This window comes from Leptidea sinapis, chromosome 47 (genome assembly GCF_905404315.1).
Source record: "Leptidea sinapis chromosome 47, ilLepSina1.1, whole genome shotgun sequence".
NCBI lineage: Eukaryota > Metazoa > Arthropoda > Insecta > Lepidoptera > Pieridae > Leptidea > Leptidea sinapis.
In genome coordinates this window covers 3,888,796-3,912,925 of record NC_066311.1, presented here as the reverse complement: position 1 = coordinate 3,912,925, position 24,130 = coordinate 3,888,796, and the positions used below count along the sequence as shown (strand labels likewise).

The window sequence follows — 24,130 nt, the reverse complement described above, 5'->3', positions numbered from 1 at the left end:
GTCCGTTGTACAAAGTGCCATGCGGTTAAGTGGAGTATTCCCCGCAAGTCCGACTCAGTGGCCCAAACTTGCAAGCGCCATAGAGTATATTATAGTCTGTTATTGACACAAGAGTAACTATTTGTTATTAACTTATTTGTTCTCCGAACACCGTCTGTCGATATCAACTACAAAAAAGCTAAATTTCCGAGACCTCGAATGCAATAACGTCAACTTCGCCGCACTAATTAGTTTCTCTTTAGTTGATTGTTGGTCATACGAGTGTACTCATCACATTCCAGTTATTTTTAGCCATTTTTAATTGGCTTAGTTGCTTTCAATAAGCAAAGATAAGTCTTTACTTATTGCCAACTACATAATATCTAGATAATAACAACAACCTATTTCGGCCGTGAAGCAAATGAGACTTAGCATCTTATGTCAATTCAAGTCAATTGAAGTGTCGCTCAGAACTTATGAGTTTTTTCAAGAATCCTGAGAGGTGTCAATCCAGCTGAACTGAAAAGCAGATTATTCATAGGAGTTAAAGTGCCGGAAATGGTTATTTCTATTCACAGCATCTGAAATTGAAATCCATAGCTTCGTTGCTTCAATTAGACCTTATGAGAACCATCCATACTAATATTATAAATGTGAAAGTAACTTTACGTCTGTTACTCTTTCACGGCTAAGCTACCCAAGTGATTTCGATGAAATATTGTATCTAAATAGTCCGAGGTAAACCAAAATGTGGGTGTAAAAATCGATTGAATTTTACACCGAAATTTTTGGTATGCTAGATTGATGACTATCCATCTTTTTCAGAACTAGGTAATATGGCAAACATTTTTTTCAAAAGTTTTATTTAGGCAGCATAATATTATGGATCGTATTCCAGGAAGTGTGCCACTAGGTAATCCATGAAAAAGTGTGTTTTGTATTTTTTGTGTGTTCGCAGTCTTTAGAACTGTACATGAGACAAAACCTTCTTGAATACGTACCTTAGTCAAGAATAAGGTTGACAACTTTTAAGATGTAGAGTACATCGGAAGAGTACTGTAAAATACAAAGGAGTAACAAACAATTATTAAAATTAATTAATATGTTTATTTCTAACAATACAACTTGTCAAATTGACATTAGTGGCGATAAATTTTGACGCGACTGATTGTGGCTGCGTTCATCAACACCCGAGTTTCCCAAAATATCTACCCAATTAAGTGAATTGTGCAAACATCGTAAAAGTTATAACAGCGAATAGTACTAATTAGTAATTTTAATTAAAAAGATTATATTAGAGTTCTAGTAATAGTATTATAGATTATAAATTTCATCTACATGAAATGGAGTACAATACTCCATTTTAGATTAGAGCCCCTAGTCAAGGACCACTTTTCAACCAACTCGACATTCATTAAATTTTGCTTTTGTATTATATATTAACCCAGAGGAGAAAGCAGATATTACAGACCTCAATTAGCCACGGTGCTGATATTTTTCCTGGGTGTTTTGTGGGCTAAGAGAACTTAACATTTGCAGGTCATTTGTAGGTGTGGAGCAGATTCGCACAGAAAGTGGCGAAATAAATCGGTGATTTATTTCCCGCAACCTGGAGAGCAAATTGAGCGTCGAATACTCGAATCCTAAGACAATTTGTATCTACATTTTCTTATCACAATATTTTAAGTTTAATCTATTACGTTTTTGCAAAAATATTAGTGACAAAATGTCGTTTGTGACAATAATATTTCATGGATCAATCATTTTTGAACTCGAGCGCTAGAACCTCAAAAATCTGCTTCCTGATTATAATATTCATAATGTTGAATGTTGGCTAAGATGGACCAATCACAAGACATACAAACCACCTTAATATTTAGAATCTCGATTTATATTTCTCTACATTGATATGTTTATTTGAAATAAACTATCTCAATATAATCATTGCAATATATACTCGTGTAGCTATATTATTGCTTCAACAATTAATATTGTTGTGTCGCCCATAATATTAATCTGAGACTCGTTTCTTCTACTTTTTTTAACCATGAGCATACTACCGTTGTGAGTTGTGACTTGTGACGAAGTAATCTTACATGCAGCTCCCTTCGTAATTTTAATTGGATCAAAATACCTTTACCGTTATCCTGCAGGTGTAACTCTCATCTTTATGGATCCCAAGACAATGCAGGTGTCAAATTAACAATGGTAAATAGATACTAGCCATGATCGGCATTTAATAGGGTAGCACCTGCATGCGATATCGAGGGGAATGTGGGCAGGGGGGTCCTACGCCGCTTTAGAAAGGCGCAACTATTGCCGCAGGCATGGAACCGCATTCTACGGCCTGTCATTCACACCGTACAACTTGCCTATGTGTTGCATTCCATCTCCCCTTAGCTCGGCGCGGAGCGGAGCGCATGTACGCTTACGAAACTCTCCATAGCATGAAGCATCCTGCTATAACGCATAACCGAATACTCTACGCAAATTCAGCGACTTTTTGAACCAGTTCTTTGGCCTCATTAGCTGCATTCCGACCGCTCACCAAAGTCCAACGAAAACGATATATCCGACACAATGCGCATTCCAAAGGATAACAAAATGATAACCACAATTTGTGTTTAGGTCATTTGTTGTTAGTCAATTGTGGAATGCCGTGTGAAATCGGAGTAGTTGCGCGTGTTTCACGCCAGAGCGCGACGGTCGCAAGATCACTTTGTTTTTCACAATTTATTTTAACTTACGTCAATGTTTATCATCTGTGACCCGAATGGAATGTCAATTAACACCAAGCATTATCATATTTATCGTTCAGCTAACGCATATTAATACATGACATTGTTAGAATTGCATTGGAATGCGAAGTTTTGACATGGGGCTCTTTGGGGTTAACACTTCACTTCGGAAAACTTACCTGTCTCGCGGGTCAATCCACGTAGTTTTTCTGCTGTTGTGATCGATAAAGTACAGTTTGCCGTCAAAGTCCCTCGCATAATCCCATCCGTCGGGTAAGGGTATCTCACCGTTACGTCTCCTTGGCATATTTCACTGATTAAATCCATTCAAACGAATAACGAAGCACACTCGCGAACTAGCTACACGGCCATGTTGAATACCTCATTATGAGGGGGTGACGTCACGCGGGATCGACCAATGGCGGTGAAGGGCCCCCACGATGGAATGCGGCGCGTACGCGAACGCTAACACAATTTAAAACGTCACTCAATCGACACGGGTACACACGTCTATCCAACGCGATCTCGCGTCGCCAACTAAACCTCGCGGACTCACGCCACGTTATCACGGTTCATGATAATATTATTATCTTCCAATACCTACTGTCTAAGTGACCACAATGTTTACATTAAATAATTGGTAACTCGGCTTTAAACTGCTTGCTATACCCAACATCCTGCGACCTATAGAGAAGTACGTATAGGTACTACTGCTACTACATAATATCCATTCAATCTATTTACGATTCTTGCTATATACCTAGATAGTGTAGATATATATATGGCGCGCATTCCTGAGCGTATGTAGACATTACAGATAGCAACGTAGCCTGAGGATAGATAAGTGTAGGTACCTACGTTTAGCAATTATTGTCAATATAGAATTTTATACCTACACCACACCTAATGCTGTTCCGTATCTAAAGTTTTTTATTTTATTTTATTAGGATTAGATACTTATGTAAATATTCTTGTGAATAAAAAGCTTTGCTAACGTAGATACCTCATTCTTGTATAATATCTAGTCTTTTTAAGACCTGATTCTGTACCAAATCGGGAAGCGATGTCGAGCTGAGGGAGAAGAAGTTGCTCTAATTGAAAAGGGAAAGTTGTAGTGGCAGTTACACCAATTTAATTTGCCAACGTTTATTATTTGCAGAAGTAAGTAACTACTTAATGTGTTGGATCACCAACCATTAAATTAACCTTACTGGTACTTGTAGCGTTATTATTCTAAGCTTGTAGGTACTATTATAATAATATAATCTTTGGTAATGGTTCCACTTCCAATCAATGTCATTATGATTTTTTTAAATTAACTAGGTAGGTAAGTATTGTGTTATAATGTTGTTCTAAAGCCTCAATGCAAACAAAAATGATCCTTTTAGCATTAATATTGCGTACCTTCTAGTACTAGCGCGCTGAGCACGTAATTTTTTAGGGTTGAATGTGACTGCGCTATCACGCTTGGCTATGTAACGCTTGTTCCGATAGAGTCAGCTCGAGTATACTCGGGAAACACGATCAGTCACAGCAAAATAATATATTGTAAATGCATTACCTAAGAATATTGAACAAAAAAATAGTTTCATTCGTATTACTAACCTCGCATTGCCGATATTTTCACTTAGTCTGTCGTGTTGTTTAGCACACACCCGACACCGTATTAAAAAAAACCGAGTGCGTGTAAGTCTTGACGCGCGATTAAAGTAGGTAGGTAAAACTTAATATTAATTAACTTTTGGTATAATTAACGTTTAATATTATGTAAATAATTATTAAAGAGTTGAAGGACAAGAAGCATGGGCATTTTCTGTACCTAGAATAAAAAAAATCTTTCATAATTAGGAATATTATTACAATAAGTGAGATTTCATATATTTTACAAAGAATCATATAATGATAAATAGATATATTATTCATTAAAAAAATGAACACTTACTTTTTTACGGGTCAAATCATTTAACAGGTTAGTTTATTCTCTCTTTTATTGTAATTTATTGGTTAAATAGTATATATTCCTGGGACTCCGCCATTTTATATTTTAACTGATTATTATTTCATTTTATATTCTTAAAAAATATATTTTAAAATATATTTTATATTCTATAAAATTCATGAATACCACTTTCACATTTTAAAATTTTCACTAATAAAATAATTGAGATTATGAAACTGGAGGTTAAATTAATATCAAAACACAACACAATCTCAAACGTCAAAAAGTTTATAAATACGTAATTTATAAGTTATAACTTGGAGATTTTCAAAATATATAACTGAGCAATTTGAAACATTTTTTAACCGTTAAAGTTTAGTTTTTATAATAATTGTTGTGTTGTTTTTAATTCATTTGTTTACATACCTATTTTTTTTTGAAGCGTTACTGCCGTCACAAAAAATATCTGAGCTACCTATGAGTATGTAAGTACTATGTAAAAAGAGTCGGGACAGTCTAAGAAAAAATTAAAACTTTGTATAAGTAGTTTGACATAAGTTTGAAACAGTAGTAGTTACAGTATGGCGATTGGCGGCTTTTAACACGGCTTAGTTTGAAAGCGAAAAATTGCTTAAAACGTAGTAAATTTCGGATATCTCCGTTTTTTACAAGATTATATCTTATTATTGATTATATATCCGTCATCTGTCAATCTATCAATGACTGCACTTTACATACAATACTTTCAAGGCGCGGCTAAAGTTGTTTTACTTCGATAACAGTCGAATTGAGAACGTTTTCTGTTTTTGAGGTCAGTCAAAAACGATTTGAAGAGCTCTTCTAAGGTGATTGCAATGGGCCTCATCCAAGGATGAGGTATATTGTGAGAGTCAAAATTTAATTCTAACTTTCGTCTTCGAGGTACAGGTTTCATCCGCATTAACGCAAGCGGTAAGAATGAACCACTCAACCCTAATCAAACAACTTCTAACAATAGAGGAGGTTTTAATTTTGATTGTATGTTTGTAACCTCATAATATCTCCTCCATTAATGAATCGATTAGAATTTTTGTCGTTTATTTTATATTCCCAGATTAGTCCCATTGTAAAAAAAACATATCTGAGGATGTTATCTATGAACAATTGAGCGATCTCCTCAAAATTTATAGGTTGGTATTTCAACAAATGTAACAAGCAATATTTTACTTTTACAGAAAGTATTTTTGAATTAAATAAATTTCAATTTATATACAAGTTTTAAAATTATAATAAAAATTTCTCTCTAATTGTATAAAAATATTTTATGACGTTTTTAACTAACATACTTTTTTATCTGTATTGGTTAAGAATTAAGATAATTCATGAACTTTTTCTTCAAATTCAAATTTATACAATTCTTAAGTATTTTATGTACTGTTGGTTTCTTTTCACTTCCAAATAGGTGATGAGTCATCCATAAGTTATATTGTCTATTGTTATTATTCCAAAAAAAAAAAAAAAGAGTTAAGTAATTAATATATAAGAAGCGGTCCATAAATGGACCCCTGTGATATCCCAAGTGAATGGAGCGAAGAAGATGTCTCGCTATTTAAGTTATTTCTTTTCTCTATACATAATTTATTTTAGTTATATTTGAAATTAAAAGAAGAAGTTCAGACCCTTTAATGTCAAAGGCTCTTGGTTCCAACATGTTTATTATTTTCACCTTAAAGGCCAAGCTTATCAAATGTGATTTACTGCTTTTCAATTTGGGTTATAGTTAGGATATATGATTGCTTTTTCCTTTCGGGTGGACGCGCATGACCATACCAGCTGATACTTCACTCTAGTATAGTTTAGATGTAACTCTTACACTGGTAAGGGATACAATAAAATATGAAGTAAGGTAGGCATTTTCTGTGTTTACAATACAACACATTTAGAGATATTTTACGCATTTATATCATATTTCCAGCCCATAAGACAGCAATAATTCACTTATGTACAAACATTTATTATCTAAAGTGACATGGAAGAAAAGACAGGAAATACCATAAACTTAGAATATTTCACCGTATAGACGACCTGTCAGACTGACAATGCGTAACATATTTTGATTTTTATTGGTATTACTATTATTATTTGCAGAGGGTGGCTATATGCCTAGTCCTGTTTGGGTCCTAGTAACACAGCGTCCAGAATTGAACTATTGTGTTCGCCACTCATACTTATAGCTCGTCGTCAAGCCCTGTCGCGTTTGTGAACCGCAGTATCTTCTTGACGCAAGTATTGCAAACAGCATCTGGGAGTAGGGGAAAATCGCCAAGGATGGTTGATGATGGTTTATTGGTAACTAATTTAATATGCATATAATATAGGTATTTCTGCTAAGGACTTATATAAATACTAAGGAGTTAATGCCAAGGGTAGCTGTCTGCTTACGACTTGTCAATCAAAATGGGTTATAGTAACTATAGATTCGCTTACCTTTTCTCTCTTCTTCTCTTCATCTCTAACGGAGACACCTTGTTGTATCTCCGTTAGAGATGTTCTTCTCTCTAGCACGCTTTATTTGTCTAAACGCTATTATAAATTTAAGCTATAGGAAATACAATATCAATCTCTATCACTCTAAAGATATGTAGCGTAATTGCTTCTCGCTCCCACTTGGTATTCAAGTCCATATACAGATTTGATTTGAATTCATTCAATTCAAGAAGAAAGGATAAGATGTACGTGTCGTGTAATAGGTTAATTAGGGTTTATGGGATCCTTCATAGGTCATGGTGTTTTCATAATAAAATACCAGACGGTATACTAGGATCACCGAGTACAAATTAATGGCTATATAGCTTTTTTGACAAAGAAGGCTTATAATCATAGATATATTATCCCACTAACGTTAGTATAATACGTATGTGCTTAATATCATAATAATCAATAGTAAAGTAGATTGAGTATACAGAGGATGAAAATGCATCGAGATTCTTGTCTGATTCTGAGCACGCCACCTAAAATTGTATAGTTTTAGATTAAGTAGGCTATTCAATTATGTCAATATGATTTAAAAGATGGGCTGGTAGTTTTTATCAGCTCTTCTCCCCATCTCAAAGCCCCTTGACGAGCGGATGTAGCTTCTAGGTTCACGATATTTACCAAGTATTATTGCATTAGATTATTGTCTCTACCCATGGTAAATAAATATAATATTTCTTTTTATTATGGCTTCGACAAATTAAGAAATATATTTTTCTTAGAAATCTAAAGAGGGTTTTTTCTTATTGACTTGAAATAACTACGTTGACGTACTGTTTTATATTCTTGTTAATTATTGTGGTTTCATTGAGCTGATACCCTCGTTGCCAATTCGCCGGTAAAAAAAACTGACAATTTTGGTGTGTTGTCAATAATGACGTTGCTTGTACAGAATAAACATGCTTGTAATGGTATGTCAAACATCCCAAAGTTTTATGTTTAGGTGCATAATGTTTATGTTTTCTAATTAATTCTACAACGTAGAAGACACGTATTAAAATCCTAAGATTATTAAATTATTACTCATTTATAAAAAAAATGCCACACAGTGAAAGCGATGATTTTGAGAGTGCAGACGAGGGACAATATAATCAAGGAAAAAAAGAAAGAAAAAAACGCAACTCCTCTTCAAATTATAGTGATAACTTAGATGCTGATTCTAATACGTCTCAAACCACAAAAACTGTTACGGACGTCAAGAAAAGTGTTGGTATATTTGGTAAAATATATAATACCTTCTAAGATAACACCATTTCCAAACTGCTCTTATAGGTCAAATGAGGCAAGATTATGCCTAGTATAATCACAATATAGTGTTGTTTAAACACTTATTATAAAGTTGCAGCTACCCAACAATGAAAACCATAACTCTAAGTGGATTGAAATATACTTCTATTAAATTTACCATTGAATTTTGAGAGTTCTTTTTAATATATTGTATTATGATCTTAGTACTCGTAGATACATTTAATTGATTTGTTCAATTTTATGCAAAAATTAATTGTGTTTTTCTAGGGAGATACTACAGAGGGTTGGGACAATTTTGATGTAGAGGAAATGGATGTCAAAACAACTAGTTGTAAGAATTTGACAGAAAAACCAAAAAAAGACTCGCAAGAAGGTTGGGATGATTTTGATGAATGGGAGGAAACAACAATAGATAGGGTGGGTAACAAGTTAAATAATATATTATTATACAATATTCACACACTTTTACACAAATTATCTTGCCTAGAACTAGGCATAGCCTGTGCTATGGGTTGCAAGACAACTAGAATGTTTATTTTTAAATAACTGTTGCAATAGATGTTTATGAACTTTTTTTGGAATAAATATAATTTTAAGGTGCTTCCAAGCCAATCTTTCATATTTAAAAGACTGAAAGATCTTTTGAACTGTTAAGTGTATTAACACTGCTTGTTACCATCTAAGCAAACCTTCCAAAATAATATAAAAAAAGTTCTACTGTGACCATGATTCATGCAATTGGATCGAAACATCGGCATCAAATTAATAAAATATATACCGCGAGTCCCTTGCTTTCTATATCATGGAAAATTATTTATAGTATTTTTGTCTTAATAAAACTTCAGAAGGAGCCCAAACCATCAAATGCAGTTTCAAATAAAGATATGAAAGATGTGACAGAGAGGTTGGCGTCAGTGAGTACCAAGAGTGACAGTTGGGGATGGGGCTGGGGAGTGGATTCATTGCTCAGCACAGCAACTGCAGGAATAACTACACTCACTAGCCAAGTGTCGCAGGTAATATTTGTATAAATATCTTCTTCTTTTATTAAATAAAAGGTATTTGAATATATTACTCTGTTAAGTCAAGGTAGTAAGTCAATTATTGGGCAACATATATATGTTTTTACAACGAGACCCCAGAAAATGTACGAAACAAAATGTGTTACCAAATTCAAAAGATATCTTAAAAAATGTTTATGTAGTAAAGGTTACTATAACATAAATGATTAATGATACAATAAACTTGCCAGGAATGGAGCAAACACACTCAAACTAATTATCAATACTTACATATATTATTATTTATAATAGACTAAGCAGCTTTCGCTGATGCGTCTATATCATTTGCCATATCTATTCAAATATTTGTCCAGTCTATTCTTAAACTGATAAACAGATTTTGATTTAACCACATCCTTGGGCAATCTATTCCATGTATGAACAACTCTGTTGGTCAGAAAGTGTTTCAATGGATTTGATGATGCTAATTGATATTCTAGCTTCATATCATGTCCCCTTCTAGGATTGCTATTCCTTGGAAACATGCTCTCAAAATTTGGGACATTATAATAATTATTCAGTATTTTGTATGTTTCAATTAGACGCCTCTTTCTCGCCTGCTTTTGAGGATGCTGATTCCAAGCTGTGTAAGTCTGTTCATATGTAAGATTTTTCAGTTCCCTAGGCAAGTTAGTGGCTCGCCTCTGTACCCTTTCCAACAATTCTATTTCCTTAACAAAATATGGATTCCAGACCTGAAATGAATACTCCAGTAATGGTCTGATATAAGTTTTATAGATTTTTAGAAATGTTTTCTTGGTGATGTTGAAGAATGATTTTCTGATTAGGTACAGGATTGAGTTGGCTTTCTTCACAGTAGCCGCAATGTATATACAATACTTCATATATTGTATCCAAATTTATAAATAACAGACTGCTGAGTTTCTTGCGCCCATTCTTCTCAAGTCTGAGTCATACTATTTCGTATGGTTGGTAGTTTTTCATGTTCAATAAATAATTTTAAACCTTATTTAGAATAAAAATATTTGAATTTGAATTATCAAAACTGTTTACTATGGTAAAGGTATTGGCATGAAGAGCATACACATTGGTCACTTGATGTTGTGTTATCACTACCGCCTAAGCTCTATTTTTGGCTAAAGAATTCTTTTAAACTACTTATAGAAGCTTTTTTTATTATTATTATTTTTTTTAAAAATAGCAATGTATTTAGAATTATTTCATTATGCTTTTCCTAAAGTAAAATTCTCTATGTTGATTTATATAGGGTATATCAACAGTATTGGAATCTGGTATCGGGGCCCCAGACCCAGAAGAACTGGCCAGAGCAACAACTATGGAAAGGGAAACTCAAATGAAGAAATTAGAAACGGAGAACAAGCCTGCTGACATACCTGGTGGTGATGCTGCTGCACCCAATGAGATAGGATTCCCATTTGGGAGTATTCTATCTGGTGTCACCAAGTTTGTAGAAACTACTGGTAAGATTAAAATGATGTTTACTTATTACAGATAGATATTAATAATATGTTATAATTAGTGTTAAGAATACAAAAAAACACCCTAGAAATTTGCTTTATTATGTATTAATTATGTAATGGAAATATTACGAAAAGGGGAAGTTTCTTGCCTCTTTCGTTTTCGTTTCTTCTGTCTTTTGTATTTATTTGAATCCAAAGGTAGTGATTGAATTGACATCAGAAAGAATTTTCAAGAACAATTAAACAAAATATATCCATATTTTTCTATCGTAAAAATACAGTATACAGTAACATCATATAATATAATATAATATTGACACACTTTTTACACAAATTATCTTGCCCCAAATTAAGCATATATAGCCTGTGTTATGGGTTACAAGACAATGATATATTTAATACAATATACTAACTTAAACATACATAAATACATTTAAACATCCATCCATCCTCGGAAACAAACATCCATATTCATCATATAAATGCTTGCACCTACCGGGATTTGAACCCGGGACCTCTAGCTTAGTAGGTAGGTAGGTATAAAGCATCTAGAGGAAATAAGAAGCAAAAGAAAAAAGAGATGTCAAGTGTTGTAGCATTTACCAGCTACTGTAATGTAATAAGTATTACTTAAATATATTTTGTTGTTGTACAAGTTATTTTTTAACAAAGAAGTCTCTAAATTGTTTAAATAACTTAATTATAACCTCAAATTTAGATGGTAAAACTTTAACTTACAGGCACAAAAGTAATTGCTGGTGGCCTTGACACATTAGAGACAATAGGTAAGAAGACAATGGAAGTTCTCCAGGACGGTGATCCTGGCCTGGCTAAGAAACGGGCCATGCTTGGCTTGGACTCTGGTGACAAGCCAATACTGTCGCAGATATTAAGAGAGGCTAAAGAAAGAGCCGATGAAGAGGATAAGATAAGAGAAGCCAAGAGAGAAGCGAAGGAAGTACATTATGAGACACTGTTTGATGATTTTGAGGGTATGTTGTTAAGAATTTTCTTAAGTATTCGTATTATTAAGAATTTTTCAATCTAACTAGTGTTCCGAAGAGCTGTTTGACCATTTCAGCCGCCGAATTCCACCTTCGCCCAACACGCCACTCCGTGTGGTGTTCCATGTACAACCTTTACAGCTTTCTTCAATCTACAACCAAGCTGTGGAATGAGCTTCCTTGTGCAGTGTTTCTAGGACGATACAACTCCTTCAAAAAAAGCGCGTACGCTTTTCAAAAGGGCCGATAACGGGCGGCGGTGATCACTTGACTTAGGGTGTCCCAAATGCTCGTTTGTTTTAGATTACCATCAATAGGTTGCTCCCAGCAGCCGAATTCCACCACCGGAAAGTACGACTAAAACCGAAGTTCCCAGCGCACCATATTTACGTCTGGCATTTTACAAACGCGCATTTTGCGAAAAACTTCTGGAAATTAATGACTTAGGGACCTTCTAGCTTAGAGCATACTCAACTTAAGGCCGGCAACGCATCTCTTGATCCCCTGGTGTCGCGGATGTCCAGGTGAGTTGCCTAACCACATCCCATCACATGAGCATCTTACCCGTCTGCACCCTTTTATGTATATAAAAAAATAATAGTTTTAAAAAAATTAATAAACACGCTTTATATAAAATTCAACTAAAAAATTGAAATTAAATTTTAATGAATTTAAATTGAAAATAGTGTAAGAATTATTATTTTAATAATATCTTAAAAAGCACCCCACGCTTTTTTTTTACGTAGAAATATATTTTTTTTATTATAATTCTTCTACACCCCACGCTTTTGTTTATAAGGAAATATATTTTCTTACACTATTTTCAATTTAAATTCATTAAAATTTATTTTCTATTTTTTAGTTGAATTTTATATAAAGCGTGTTTTTTAGTTTTTTTTTGAACTATTATTTATTTTTAATTTTTTAGTTAAATTTTTTAGATTAAATGCAGGGATTTTAATATCTGCGAATAAAAATGTTAAAGTTAATTGGAAGATCACTTAATTCAGCGCCATCTATTCGCTTCTAAACGAATTAGATACTATAAGCTTGTGGAACTGTCTTGACATGTCGCGCGGTTCCTTTGTAGTTTACAATAAATTACTAGATGGTGCTTTTTAGTGATTTATTTATTCTAAAATTATATAAATTGGCAAAAATCTTATTTTGCATATTGAATAATGGAATAATCTTGTCAAATTAGTGTAATGTCATCGGTCCTCGATAAATCTACAAAGTTTGAATGAAATCTAGCCGTTTAAAGTGGGTCAAAATCGCGCCCAAAGAAGTCGGTTACAAACATACAGGTGAAGCTAATAAAAAGCGTGTAAAAAGTTGACTGACATGTTGATTGTTCTGCTTAAAATTTCTTATTAAATTGCAGTGATTTTTTTATTGGAGTAATGTGACACATTAGGCATAAAGTCAAGATTTGTGTAAATTATAATAAAAGCTTTATCTTCTAAGATTACAATAATATATAATAAGGGGTTTTTTCCCGATGGAATAGGAATCTAGGATTCCATAGGAAAACTCAACTAGGTGAAAGGCTCCTCTATTTCACTCCATTTCTCTCTGTTTCTTGTTACTAGTTTTTTCCAGCAACAGCCACAATACCCATGACACGGAAACAAACATTCAAATACTTCATACTGGCGAGTACTAACTTAGTATTCAGGGTGACTTATTATATATTTAAAAGTGAAACTTTAATTACAACACCTCAAACTTTTTCGGCCATCTATTGCATTACAATCGGCCGCGGTGGGGTGAAGTTATATCAACTACTGCTTTCAAGTCAGATTGGCTGCGCGGTCTAAGGCGCCAGATTTAACATTCCCGAGAGGGAGAGTAGGTTCGAACCCCACACCTGCCACCAATTTTTTTTCTAATATCATATTTTAATGTAATCAATATGTAAAGCATAATATATAATTTGTTTTTTTTCTATGCTGATATTAATATGTTATTTTGAGAGAAAAGTTTCACTTGTGTCGTGGTTTCGTAAAACAAAACAATTGCTTTTATTTATGTATAATTATTTTTAGGGTTAATACATTTGGAGGCTTTAGAGATGTTATCAAGACAGGTCAATATGAGGATTGATGATAGACTCAAAAGTGCTGATCCGGCCAAGAGACAAGATATTAAGGAGACACTTCAGCAAGTTGCAGGTCAGTGTTTATCATTCAATAGGCATATAGAATTTGTTTCAAAAAGCATAATATAACAAAGCTAATATAACAATGATATATTTTTATTCTTATAATGCTAATGGAGAAATTATCTCCCGCCATTTACTTGTGTAGTTTCTGTATATTTGGCAGTACTAATAAGGGCACTAGGAATAAAGAATTGCTTGTAACTAATTCTACTAGGCTTCATAATATATATAATAGCTTTATGGGTAATTATATACACTTTTATAATAAAGTCCCAGCCACTGTTCAGGCATTACCTATAAAAAAAATTAAATGTTTTGTTACAAAATGACTGTCGTAAATCTTACTACTCCACAGCTGAATATTGGACAGCCTGGGACTAGATTATGTTTGTTTTATAGCGATAACAACGACAGTATAATATTACATATTTTATTTAAAAAAAAGAGCTCAAAAAAAGAATGTTGGGAGTGTTTCTTGCGCCGTTTCTTCTCTTTCAGAGCGCCATTTGTTTCCGAAGCGGTGGTAGTTTGAACTGACATCAAAGAGAATTCTAAAATAATCAATTGCGAATATAAATGCCTTCATGCCTTTAACTAGTAGTGTTGCCAAGTTTTCAGCATTATCAATATAAAAGTATAACCTTTCTACATTAACAAAGAAAAAAAAATTAAACAACTTTCTCTTTCTGTTTAAGTTGCTTATAAAAATTGTAGCTTTGACATAAACCAGCAGTTTAATTTTATTTATAAATATGAATGTAGAAAAAGTTCACTTGTGTTTCAGAATTATGTGAAATGCCCGACGACGAGGACAGTGATGATGAAGAGCATGCCGAAGGCAAATCCAAGGAGGATGTGTTCCATGAGAAGCTGCAACGAGCCACCAGGGATATTGGGCTGAAGATGCAGTTCCAGCCGCTGATAAAGTGAGATATCTTGGAAATGTATCCTTTACAAAAAGTAGGGGACGGGTATGAAGAGATTGATCACAACCTCCCATATTGCAAATCCTGGGTAGAGACAGGAGCGTTGCCAGCTTTTTAGACTGGTCTACCCCTATTTTTTTGTAAGGATTTTATGTTGCATCAACTTGGAAACACCACTGAAACAAATAACCACAGTCTGATTGCAATTTTGATCGCACGGAAGTCTCACTCCGCACAATTAATTAAAGAAATAGGGACTCTTGCTGCTATACAATAAGGTGTAATTCAGATCACACAGCGCTATTAACCTACATTTTTATTCACCTAGAAGTTGCCTCTCTATCGCGTGACTCTCTTACCGCTTTAGACGACATTAAGGTTGTCTTCTTTACCAAAAAACTGTACCCACCTAGGATAAGGTCAACTTATAAAAATAGCTCAGTTTTTTCTATAACATAAATAGGGATTTAATCGTAAGTAATTTTATAAGAAGCTAAATAAATTATGATTTGAATCACAATGACTTTTATGTTACTACGAAGTAGACTGTGAAGTAGGTGACAACAAAACTCGCGTATACTTCACAGCTCGTTCGTGAGTCCCTACTGGCAGGCCTACTCTGTAGGGGCCACCGCACGTACTTACGATTTCGATAATTTTTTTTTGTTGTGAAAATAAGGGACGAGACGAGCAGGACGTACAGCTGATGGTAATGGATACGCCCTGCCCATTACAATGCAGTGCTGCTCAGGATTCTTGTAAAACCCCAAAAATTCTGATTGGCACTACAACTGCGCTCGTCACCTTGAGACATAAGATGTTAGGTCTCATTTGCCCAGTAATTTTACTAGCTACGGTGCCCTTCAGACCGAAACACAGTAATGCTTCACAGCAGAAATAGGCGCCGTTGTGGTATCCATAATCTAGCCGGCATCCTGTGCAAAGGAGCCTCCCACTGGTACTTAAACGGGGAGTGAGACAAGGCTGACTGATCGCCTAAGTGACCTGTTTAAGTTAGTTGCATATGCTTGGAAGGGCTTGCATTTCCAGCGATCAATGGAATGGAAGTCTTACAAAGCCCATCCACAGACTATTTACACAATGCATTTAATAATTATTTATGCAACTGTTGTGTAATAAGGAGTATTGAAACACGAATGTGGGTTTATCATATATAATAGTATCACATGAGTGTTTTAATACCTAATTATCAACAGTTGCATACAAGACTTTATCTACACCCATAATATGAATCCTCTAAAAGATTCTGAAACAGCTTACTGCTAACATTAAAACACCAGTCCTAGTAGTAACCTAATATCATTCATTACTGATTATATACAAATAAACTAAGTATTATTGAAACAATTATTTATTTTAGTAGTAATTTACATTTTGTATAGTGAAATAATTAAAATACACTCGAATATAATGTTGAATCGCTCATTTGTTGTAACCAAAAATATCGAAGAAAAATGGCGGGGATTCGATTAACCTACTTTTTTTTTACGGCGCGCGACATTCTGGTAGTGTGGAACGCGCGTAAACGAATATGTTCTTTTTTTGAAATTCATACAGATACCACGCATCGAGCAATAAGAATGTGGCTGTCTGTTGAAACTCTTTGCGCATGAAGGGATCGAAAAAATGAAATTCAGTACAACATTACAACACTCGTTTAGATGATGTAATGCTTATTAGAACATTGGGTGTTTTAATGTTGGCAATAAGCTAACTGTTTCAGAATCTTTAATAGAGGATTTAAAGCATGGGTTTAGATAAAATAACTACTATTGCCAAGACATCTTAAATCTCGGGTTGTAATCTGTTGATAAAAAAAAATCTTATTTAGATCAACAACAACTGAAACATTTTGTCGATGAATTAGGAATAATCTTTACATGAACGAAAAGAACCACTAACGACTAAGAAACCACTTAGTGGAGTAAAATGTTACTTCGAAAGATTGATTGTTAATTAACAGTTACCAGTGGAAGGCTCTTTTGCACAGGATGCCGGCTATATTGTGGGTACGACAACGGCGTTCTGCCGTAATGTGTAAGCACTACTGTGTTTCGATCGGAAATCACTGGGAAAATGAGACTTAACATTTATGTCTCAAGGTGACGAGCGCAGTTGTAGTGCCGCTCAGAATTTTTGGGTTTTTTCTAGAATCCTGAGCGGCTCTGCTTTGTAATGGGCAGGGCGTATCAATTACCATCAGCTGAACGTCCTGATCGTCTCGTCCCTTATTTTCATATAAAAAAAGTAACTTCGATATTTAATTACTCGATGGATATCTGGTAATTTTTTGTTGTTAAAGTGGAAACCAGGTGACCCGTATCACCTGGTGTTAAGTGATCACCGCCGCCCACATTCCCTTGCACCATGCAACACCAGAGGAATCACAGTAGCGTAGCCGGCCTTTAAGGAAGGTATACGCGCTTTTTTTGAAGGTACCCATGTCGTATCATCCCGGAAACATCGCACAAGGAAGCTCATGCCACAGCTTTGTGGTATGTAGAAGAAAGATCCTTGAAAATCCAGATAGTGGGGATGATATCCTAATTTATGGTGAGTCATGCAGCTCTTCGGAACTCTCCCCGTGGTCTATTATTAAGATACAAATTATTTAAGTTTTCTTTAGTGTTAATTCCTGGCTCTGTTCTCGTGCCAGATTTTGGCGAGACAACACGTCCTGAGGATGCCTCGTGTAGAGGCGAAACACGTGTCGAATTGTTTTAAAAACAAATATTGGCGGAATTAACACTAAAGAAAACTTAAATCATTTGTATAATTATGGATTTCCGCAAAGTAACGCCTAATTCAATATTTTTTTTATTATTAAGATATATATTAGTAAGAATTTATATAAAAATTAATTTTCAGGCAGTACACAGAGATACTCGCTTGGTTGGAAAATGAGAGCGAAGTAAGCGAGAAAGTGGTTTACAAACAAGCTGTGAGCGGGCTGGCCAAAGCGAGCGCGCTCTCTCTGCAGCTGTACCATAAAACTGGAGAGATGTTGCTGGTGAAGGCCAGGAGATCCACTGCTGATGAAGCGGATGCCCTAACTCAGTCAGTATAGCACCTTATCTGTTATTATTGAAATTTAAAAAAAGTAAGGTATTCGCTTAAGATCCGTAGGAGAACCATAACTACCGACATAGTCCAAATGATTGCGAAACTGAAGTGGCAGTGGGCAGGGCAGGACATAGTTCGATGGATAGATGGCCGTGTGGCAGTAAAGTCCTCGAATGGCGACCACGTATCGGAAAACACAGTGTTGGTAGGCCCCCCACAAGATGGACCGACGATCTGGTCAAGATCGCCGAAATACGTTGGATGAGGACCAATCTTCGTGGAAATCATTGGGGGAGGCCTTTGTACAGCAGTGGACGTCTTCCGGCTGATGATGATGATGGAAGGTATTCGCTTTAAAATAGTATAATTTTTTGTTCTTTTTTTCAAAGTCAAAGTCAAATAAACTTTATTCAATTAGGCTTAAACTAAGCGCTTTTGAATCGTCACTATAAATATTTCTTTAAAATGAAATGAAACTACCATATTTTCGGAAAAAGTTGAGCTCGTGAGAAGAACATACAAGAAACTCAACTGCCACTCTTTGTCAATCAATTGAATATTTTACGATGGCAGTAATATACATAAAAAATTAGTTTGGAAGGTGCTTTAGCGATATATGCCTTTCTCGGATTTATAAAAATGTACAAAACTTAACAAAAAAAAAACTAATAGGACATCTGGATTTGGACCGAGGTCTTCTGCTTTCCGGATCAACCAATGTCCCATCTGAGCTATTATCTTGTATATAGTGGCGAAATTTACCATTGTATTCTAATAATATTGATAAAACTACATTTTTTAATAATTGAACTCTACCTTGATGGATTTTTGGAATTGATAGTTTAAAGATATAAGATTATACACTGTATATATAATTCTAAACACTCACCAATATAGAGTATAAAATATATCCAGGTTGACCGTAGTTCTAACGAAACATATCGGTGAACTGGCCACACTGTTCACGGAACGACTACAAAAGGTCCCCACAGAAGACGGTCAGCATATCAACGATTATATTACCAATGTCTTTTTAGAGGTTTGTAGTTTTTTTTTAATAATAATAATAATATTGACACTCTTACACAAATTATCGTGCCCCAAACTAGGCATAGTGTGTACTATGGGTCCAAGACAACAATATATTTAATACAATATACTTACTTAAACATACATAAATCGATATAAACATCCATGACTCGGAAACAAACATTCATATTCATCATATAAATAATTGCTTAAATATTTTTTTTTTAAATAAGGGATGAGACGAGCGGGACCTTCAGCTGATGGTATTTGATACGCCATGCCAATTACAAAGCAGTGCCGCTCAGGTTTTTTGAAAAACCCAAAATTTCTGAGCTGATTCGAACAATACAGTTGCGCTCGTCACCTTGAGACATAACATGTCAAGTCTCATTTGCACAGTAATTTCACTAGCTACGGCGCCCTTCGGACCGAAACACAATAATGCTTACACATAGTAATCAGTTAAAGATTCACGGCAGAAATAGGTTCCGTTGTGGTACCCATAATCGAGTTGGCATCCTGTGCAAAGTGGGAGGCTCCCACTGGTATAATATATCTTGGGAAGATAAAACTATTGAGTTACGAGCTATGCCAATATTATTGTATGCGCCCTCCGCCCAGACGTACGTATAAATTTCAAGCAGACGGCTGAGTTACGCTACTGTACTAATACTTGTATTATGACGTCACAGATCTCCGAGGAAAAGTGAAAAAAGGTAGCGAGAGGAGTTTCAACTTATCACGCACGACCAGTACAGCTTTTATTCCGCGGTAATCCAAACCGCACCCAATGCCTTTAGCCAGTGAGACTATTTTTAACTACCCTCATTCATTGACACCGCTCAAGATTTTCGACATACTAATGAAATGGGAGGTGGCGGGAGGAGTTTCAACTTATCGACACGACCAGTACAGTTTTTATTCCGCATCCAATGCCTTTCGTCAGTGAGACTATTTCCAACTACCCTCATTCATAGACTTCGTTCAAGATTATCGTCTTTCGAGGTACTAATGAAATGCATTGTTTTTTTTCAGGCGGGAAACAGCTCGAAGTATATAGAAAACGCATTCCAGTTAACTCTACCGATTGTACAAATTGGCGCCGTTTAGCATTAGCAATCTATTTATCTTGATAATTGTCAAACGGGTATTGACTTTTATGTTGTTTTTCATATATATAACGAAATAAGAACGCGTATTCATACTAAGATTTTTAGAAGATTTTAAGTTCTTTTTTACACAAGTCTTAAGTTTTATTAATGAAATAACTTAATTAACGGGCACCATCTTGATTCTTCACAGAGGAGCAAATCTTAGGTTAGCACAGAGTAGAAAAATCCTAGGGTTGTTTATTAAAACTAGTGATGTTCATGAGTGGACCACAGACAACATAAATTATACTCAATACAGCCCCTCAATTTAAAGAATTCTATAATAACTCTAACATGTATCAACTCTATTACAATATGTCCACTATATGCATTCTTAACTGTATATATGTTCATACAAAAATCATAGTAAAATATAATGTGTAGATAGGTACATAAACAACTTTCAAAAGTAGTGTGGACAACACCCACAATAGTTTAGTTTTAAATATTTAGTTAAATCAAATCAAATTTAACTTATTACAAAAGTATGCATGTTTGCTGATTGGCAATGATTTGGTGAAAATGTCTGCAGTATTTTCATTAGTACGTATATATGAAATAGACACTATTTTCTTATGAATAAGATCTTTTACATAATGGTATTTAATTGCTATATGCTTAGAAGCTCTAGTATTTTTCTGATTATTGATAATCTTGATAGTGCTTTGATTGTCTATTATTAAGCGGGCTGAAACTATCCTATCATTCAAGAAATGAGAGATCACCCCCATAAGCTCGCTCACTGCATGCTCTCCTGCAACATACTCAGCCTCCGCCGTTGAGAGAGCGGTACACGTCTGCTTCCTAGAGAACCATGTAATTAAATTCTCACCTGTATAGATACATTTACAGTCAGATCTATCTGCTGCCCAGTCTGCATCCGAGTAAGTTTCTAGTTTTGTATAATCACCTGTCTTCTTATATAACAGCCCCTGACCTCTCTTACCATACATACATACATACATAAAATCACGCCTCTTTCCCGTAGGGGTAGGCAGAGACCACTTCTTTCCACTTGCTACGATCCTTACATACTTGTTTCGCTTCGTCCAATTTCATTATTCCTTTCATACATGCTCTCCGGTTTAAGGTACTCTTGACCTGGCCATTTTTCAAGACGTCCCTGATTTGATCTTGAAACGTCCACCTAGGTGGACCACCCTTCCAACACTTTCATTCACACTGGCCTTATACACTTTCTTCGTCAATCGTTCTTCATTCATACTCTCGACATGTCCAAACCATCTCAGCATAGCTTTCTCAATTTTTGTCACAATATCTTCTTTCAGACCACAACGTTCCTTACCTTCGCACGACACGCCACAAGTTACGATATCATCCCCACCATCTGGATGTGTGGCGGTCCTCCACAGTGCGGTTTTCAAGGAGCTTTCTTCCTCGTACCACGAAGCTGTGGAATGAGCTTCCTTGTGCGGTGTTTCCGGGACGATACGACATGGGTACCTTCAAGAAAAGCGCGTACACCTTCCTTAAAGGCCGGCAACGCTCTTGTGATTCCTCTGGTGTTGCAGGAGAGTGTGGGCGGCGGTGATCACTTAACACCAGGTGACCCGTACGCTCGTTTGTCCTCCTATTCCATAAAAAAAAAAAAAAACCTGCTGTCCATAATTCCTGTGTGGGCTTGTCGAGGAATCTACTCGGGTATAAAAACCGCATAAAAGATATCCGGTCTACGGTTTGTAGAAATATACAATAAAGAACCTATTAATTCCTTAAATGGTCCTTCTATTACATCCGAAGGTGATATTATCTTTGCATTAAAGTTAGTTTCCATTGGAGTTTGGCTTCCTTTACAATCCTGAATTTTAAACTTTTCTAAAATTATCTCTATCATTGTAGTTTGTCTTATTTCCAGTCTTCTCTCTTGTTATCATCTTTTTCTCGTGTTACTTCTAATCCCAAGTAGTTACTTAGTTACACATACTTCTCCTAAGTTCTTTACTTTAAATTGCTTTTCTAATTCTTTTATAATATTATGGTCACCTCCGAGGAATAAAATATCATCAACATACAATAATATCCATTTCTTGTCTTTTCCATATAAACATGAATCATACTTTGACTGTGTAAATCCTTTTTCTGTTATGAAATGTGAAATCTTTGATACCAGCACTTAGGTGCTTCCTTAAATCCATATAACGCCTTTTTTAACCTTAGAACTTTTCCTTTTGTAATTTGCATTCCTTTTGGGCATTTAATGTATACATCTGTGCTTAAGTTACCATGTAAAAAGGCAGTTAGAACATCTAACTGTTTCAGTGATGTATCTTGTTGTACAGCCAAGCTCATCATTAATCTGACTGTAGATATTTTAGCTACTGGGATATAATAGTTATCCTGACTACTTTGCTGAAAGCCCTTTGCTACAAGTCTTGCCTTATTAGTGCCATCCTGTTTTGTCCTAAAAATCCATTTGGTATCTATAGCTTATAACCCCTTGGCAATGTAGCTTCTTCCCATGTCTATAATCTCATTACATTTGCTCTTTCTAGAAGTTTGTCCTGTCCTGGTACTATATGCACCCAAGCCTTAGATCCAAATACTTTTAGTTTTGTCAAGTCCTTGTTTCCTAACATCTTTTCTGCTGGTGTTTGAAAATTAATAGCAGAAGATGGACACCTATTTATTTGCTAGACAGCACATCTGACTGCTTCACCCCATAATGTATTTGGTAATCCGGTTTCAACTAGAAATGTCCTGGCTCTGTTGTAAATATTCATCCTTTCTGCTACCCCGTTTGATTGCGGACTGTATGGTGATATAAGTTGCTGTGTAATACCTCTTTCCCTGCAAAATTGGTGAATTTTGTCATTTTAAAATTCACCTTCATTTATTTCCTGTCTGTCTTTGAATTCTATTGATATAGTCAATGGGGCTATTAGTTGCTACACTTTTTCTTTTTAGTAAATATACTTCACAAAAATGTGTATCGTCAATGATTGTATGGTAGTAAATCTCTCCACTAGATGTAGGAGTAGTGACAGGACCGGATATGTCAGTATGCACCAACTCACCTATGTCATGAGAACGTGGTTTTGAAGTTGGAGGAACAGGCAAACGTGTGGACTTACCTTGCATACACGGCTCACATGGTACTGTAGGGAATGTTCATCATCTTCAGCTGATTTCTGTTAGCATGCCCTAATCTCTGATGCCATAGATCTTTGGAAACCATATATTTTTCATTTATAAGTTTCATTTCGATTATGTATAGCCTACCCTTAATATTTCCAGTAACTTTATAGTTGGTGCTGCTAATACAAACAGAATCATTGTAGAACTGCACTTTTAAACGTTTGTGTAACAACTTTCTAACTGATAGTGTTGTATTATTTTGGGGTGTTGTCTGTCAACTAATAGTCAGTATGGTTATAGTGCGATTATATTACAAGTAAGTACAAGTAAAACGGGATAATATTTAATATCGCGAAGGTGAGAGGCGATCGAGTAGTACGCGGGTGCTTGGTAGACGTGTCGGCGAGGCCTGCGCTGGCGGCGGCGAACTGGGAGGAGCAGGTTCCGTGCCCCGTGTCTTCACCGCTTGGGCGCCCGGACTGGTTCGTCATGGGGACCACCTCCCTGGGAGAATCAAAGTCCAACCTGTAAATAATTTGGAAAATTAACACGACGACCTGAACGTGTAACTCTAATCGGTCTGTCGTCTTTCTGTATGCAAATGCTTGCCAGTCTGTCATTGTGTAAGCTGGTTTAACTCTGTCTATAGACACAGTGACGGGTCCTACGGGTAGCGCTCCACGAATCATGTCTTTCCGTAGGAAAACAAACTCCGAGTCTCTGGGTTGGCTAGGGCAGTGACTACTTGCCTCAGA

The 24,130-nt window shown here is 35.4% G+C and overlaps 2 protein-coding genes across 2 annotated transcripts in view; one reads left to right on the top strand and one right to left on the bottom strand.

The window, feature by feature from the left end:
- LOC126978085 (protein kibra) overlaps window positions 1–3,254 on the bottom strand; it is a 126,002-nt gene extending 122,748 nt beyond the window's left edge. The window contains exon 1 of the mRNA XM_050826801.1: window positions 2,897–3,254. Within this exon, the coding sequence (XP_050682758.1) occupies window positions 2,897–3,024 (128 nt within the window). The 5' untranslated portion in view covers window positions 3,025–3,254. The remainder of the gene's footprint in view (window positions 1–2,896) is intronic.
- A 4,832-nt stretch (window positions 3,255–8,086) lies between these two features.
- LOC126978122 (protein FAM114A2) lies at window positions 8,087–21,871 on the top strand. The gene is made up of 10 exons (XM_050826858.1): window positions 8,087–8,376; window positions 8,686–8,835; window positions 9,264–9,434; window positions 10,708–10,921; window positions 11,662–11,913; window positions 13,974–14,099; window positions 14,874–15,015; window positions 17,905–18,093; window positions 19,015–19,138; window positions 20,164–21,871. Exons 1-10 carry the CDS (start codon window positions 8,209–8,211, stop codon window positions 20,236–20,238), a joined length of 1,611 nt encoding a protein of 536 aa, XP_050682815.1. The 5' UTR covers window positions 8,087–8,208; the 3' UTR covers window positions 20,239–21,871.
- The last annotated feature ends 2,259 nt before the right edge of the window (window positions 21,872–24,130 follow it).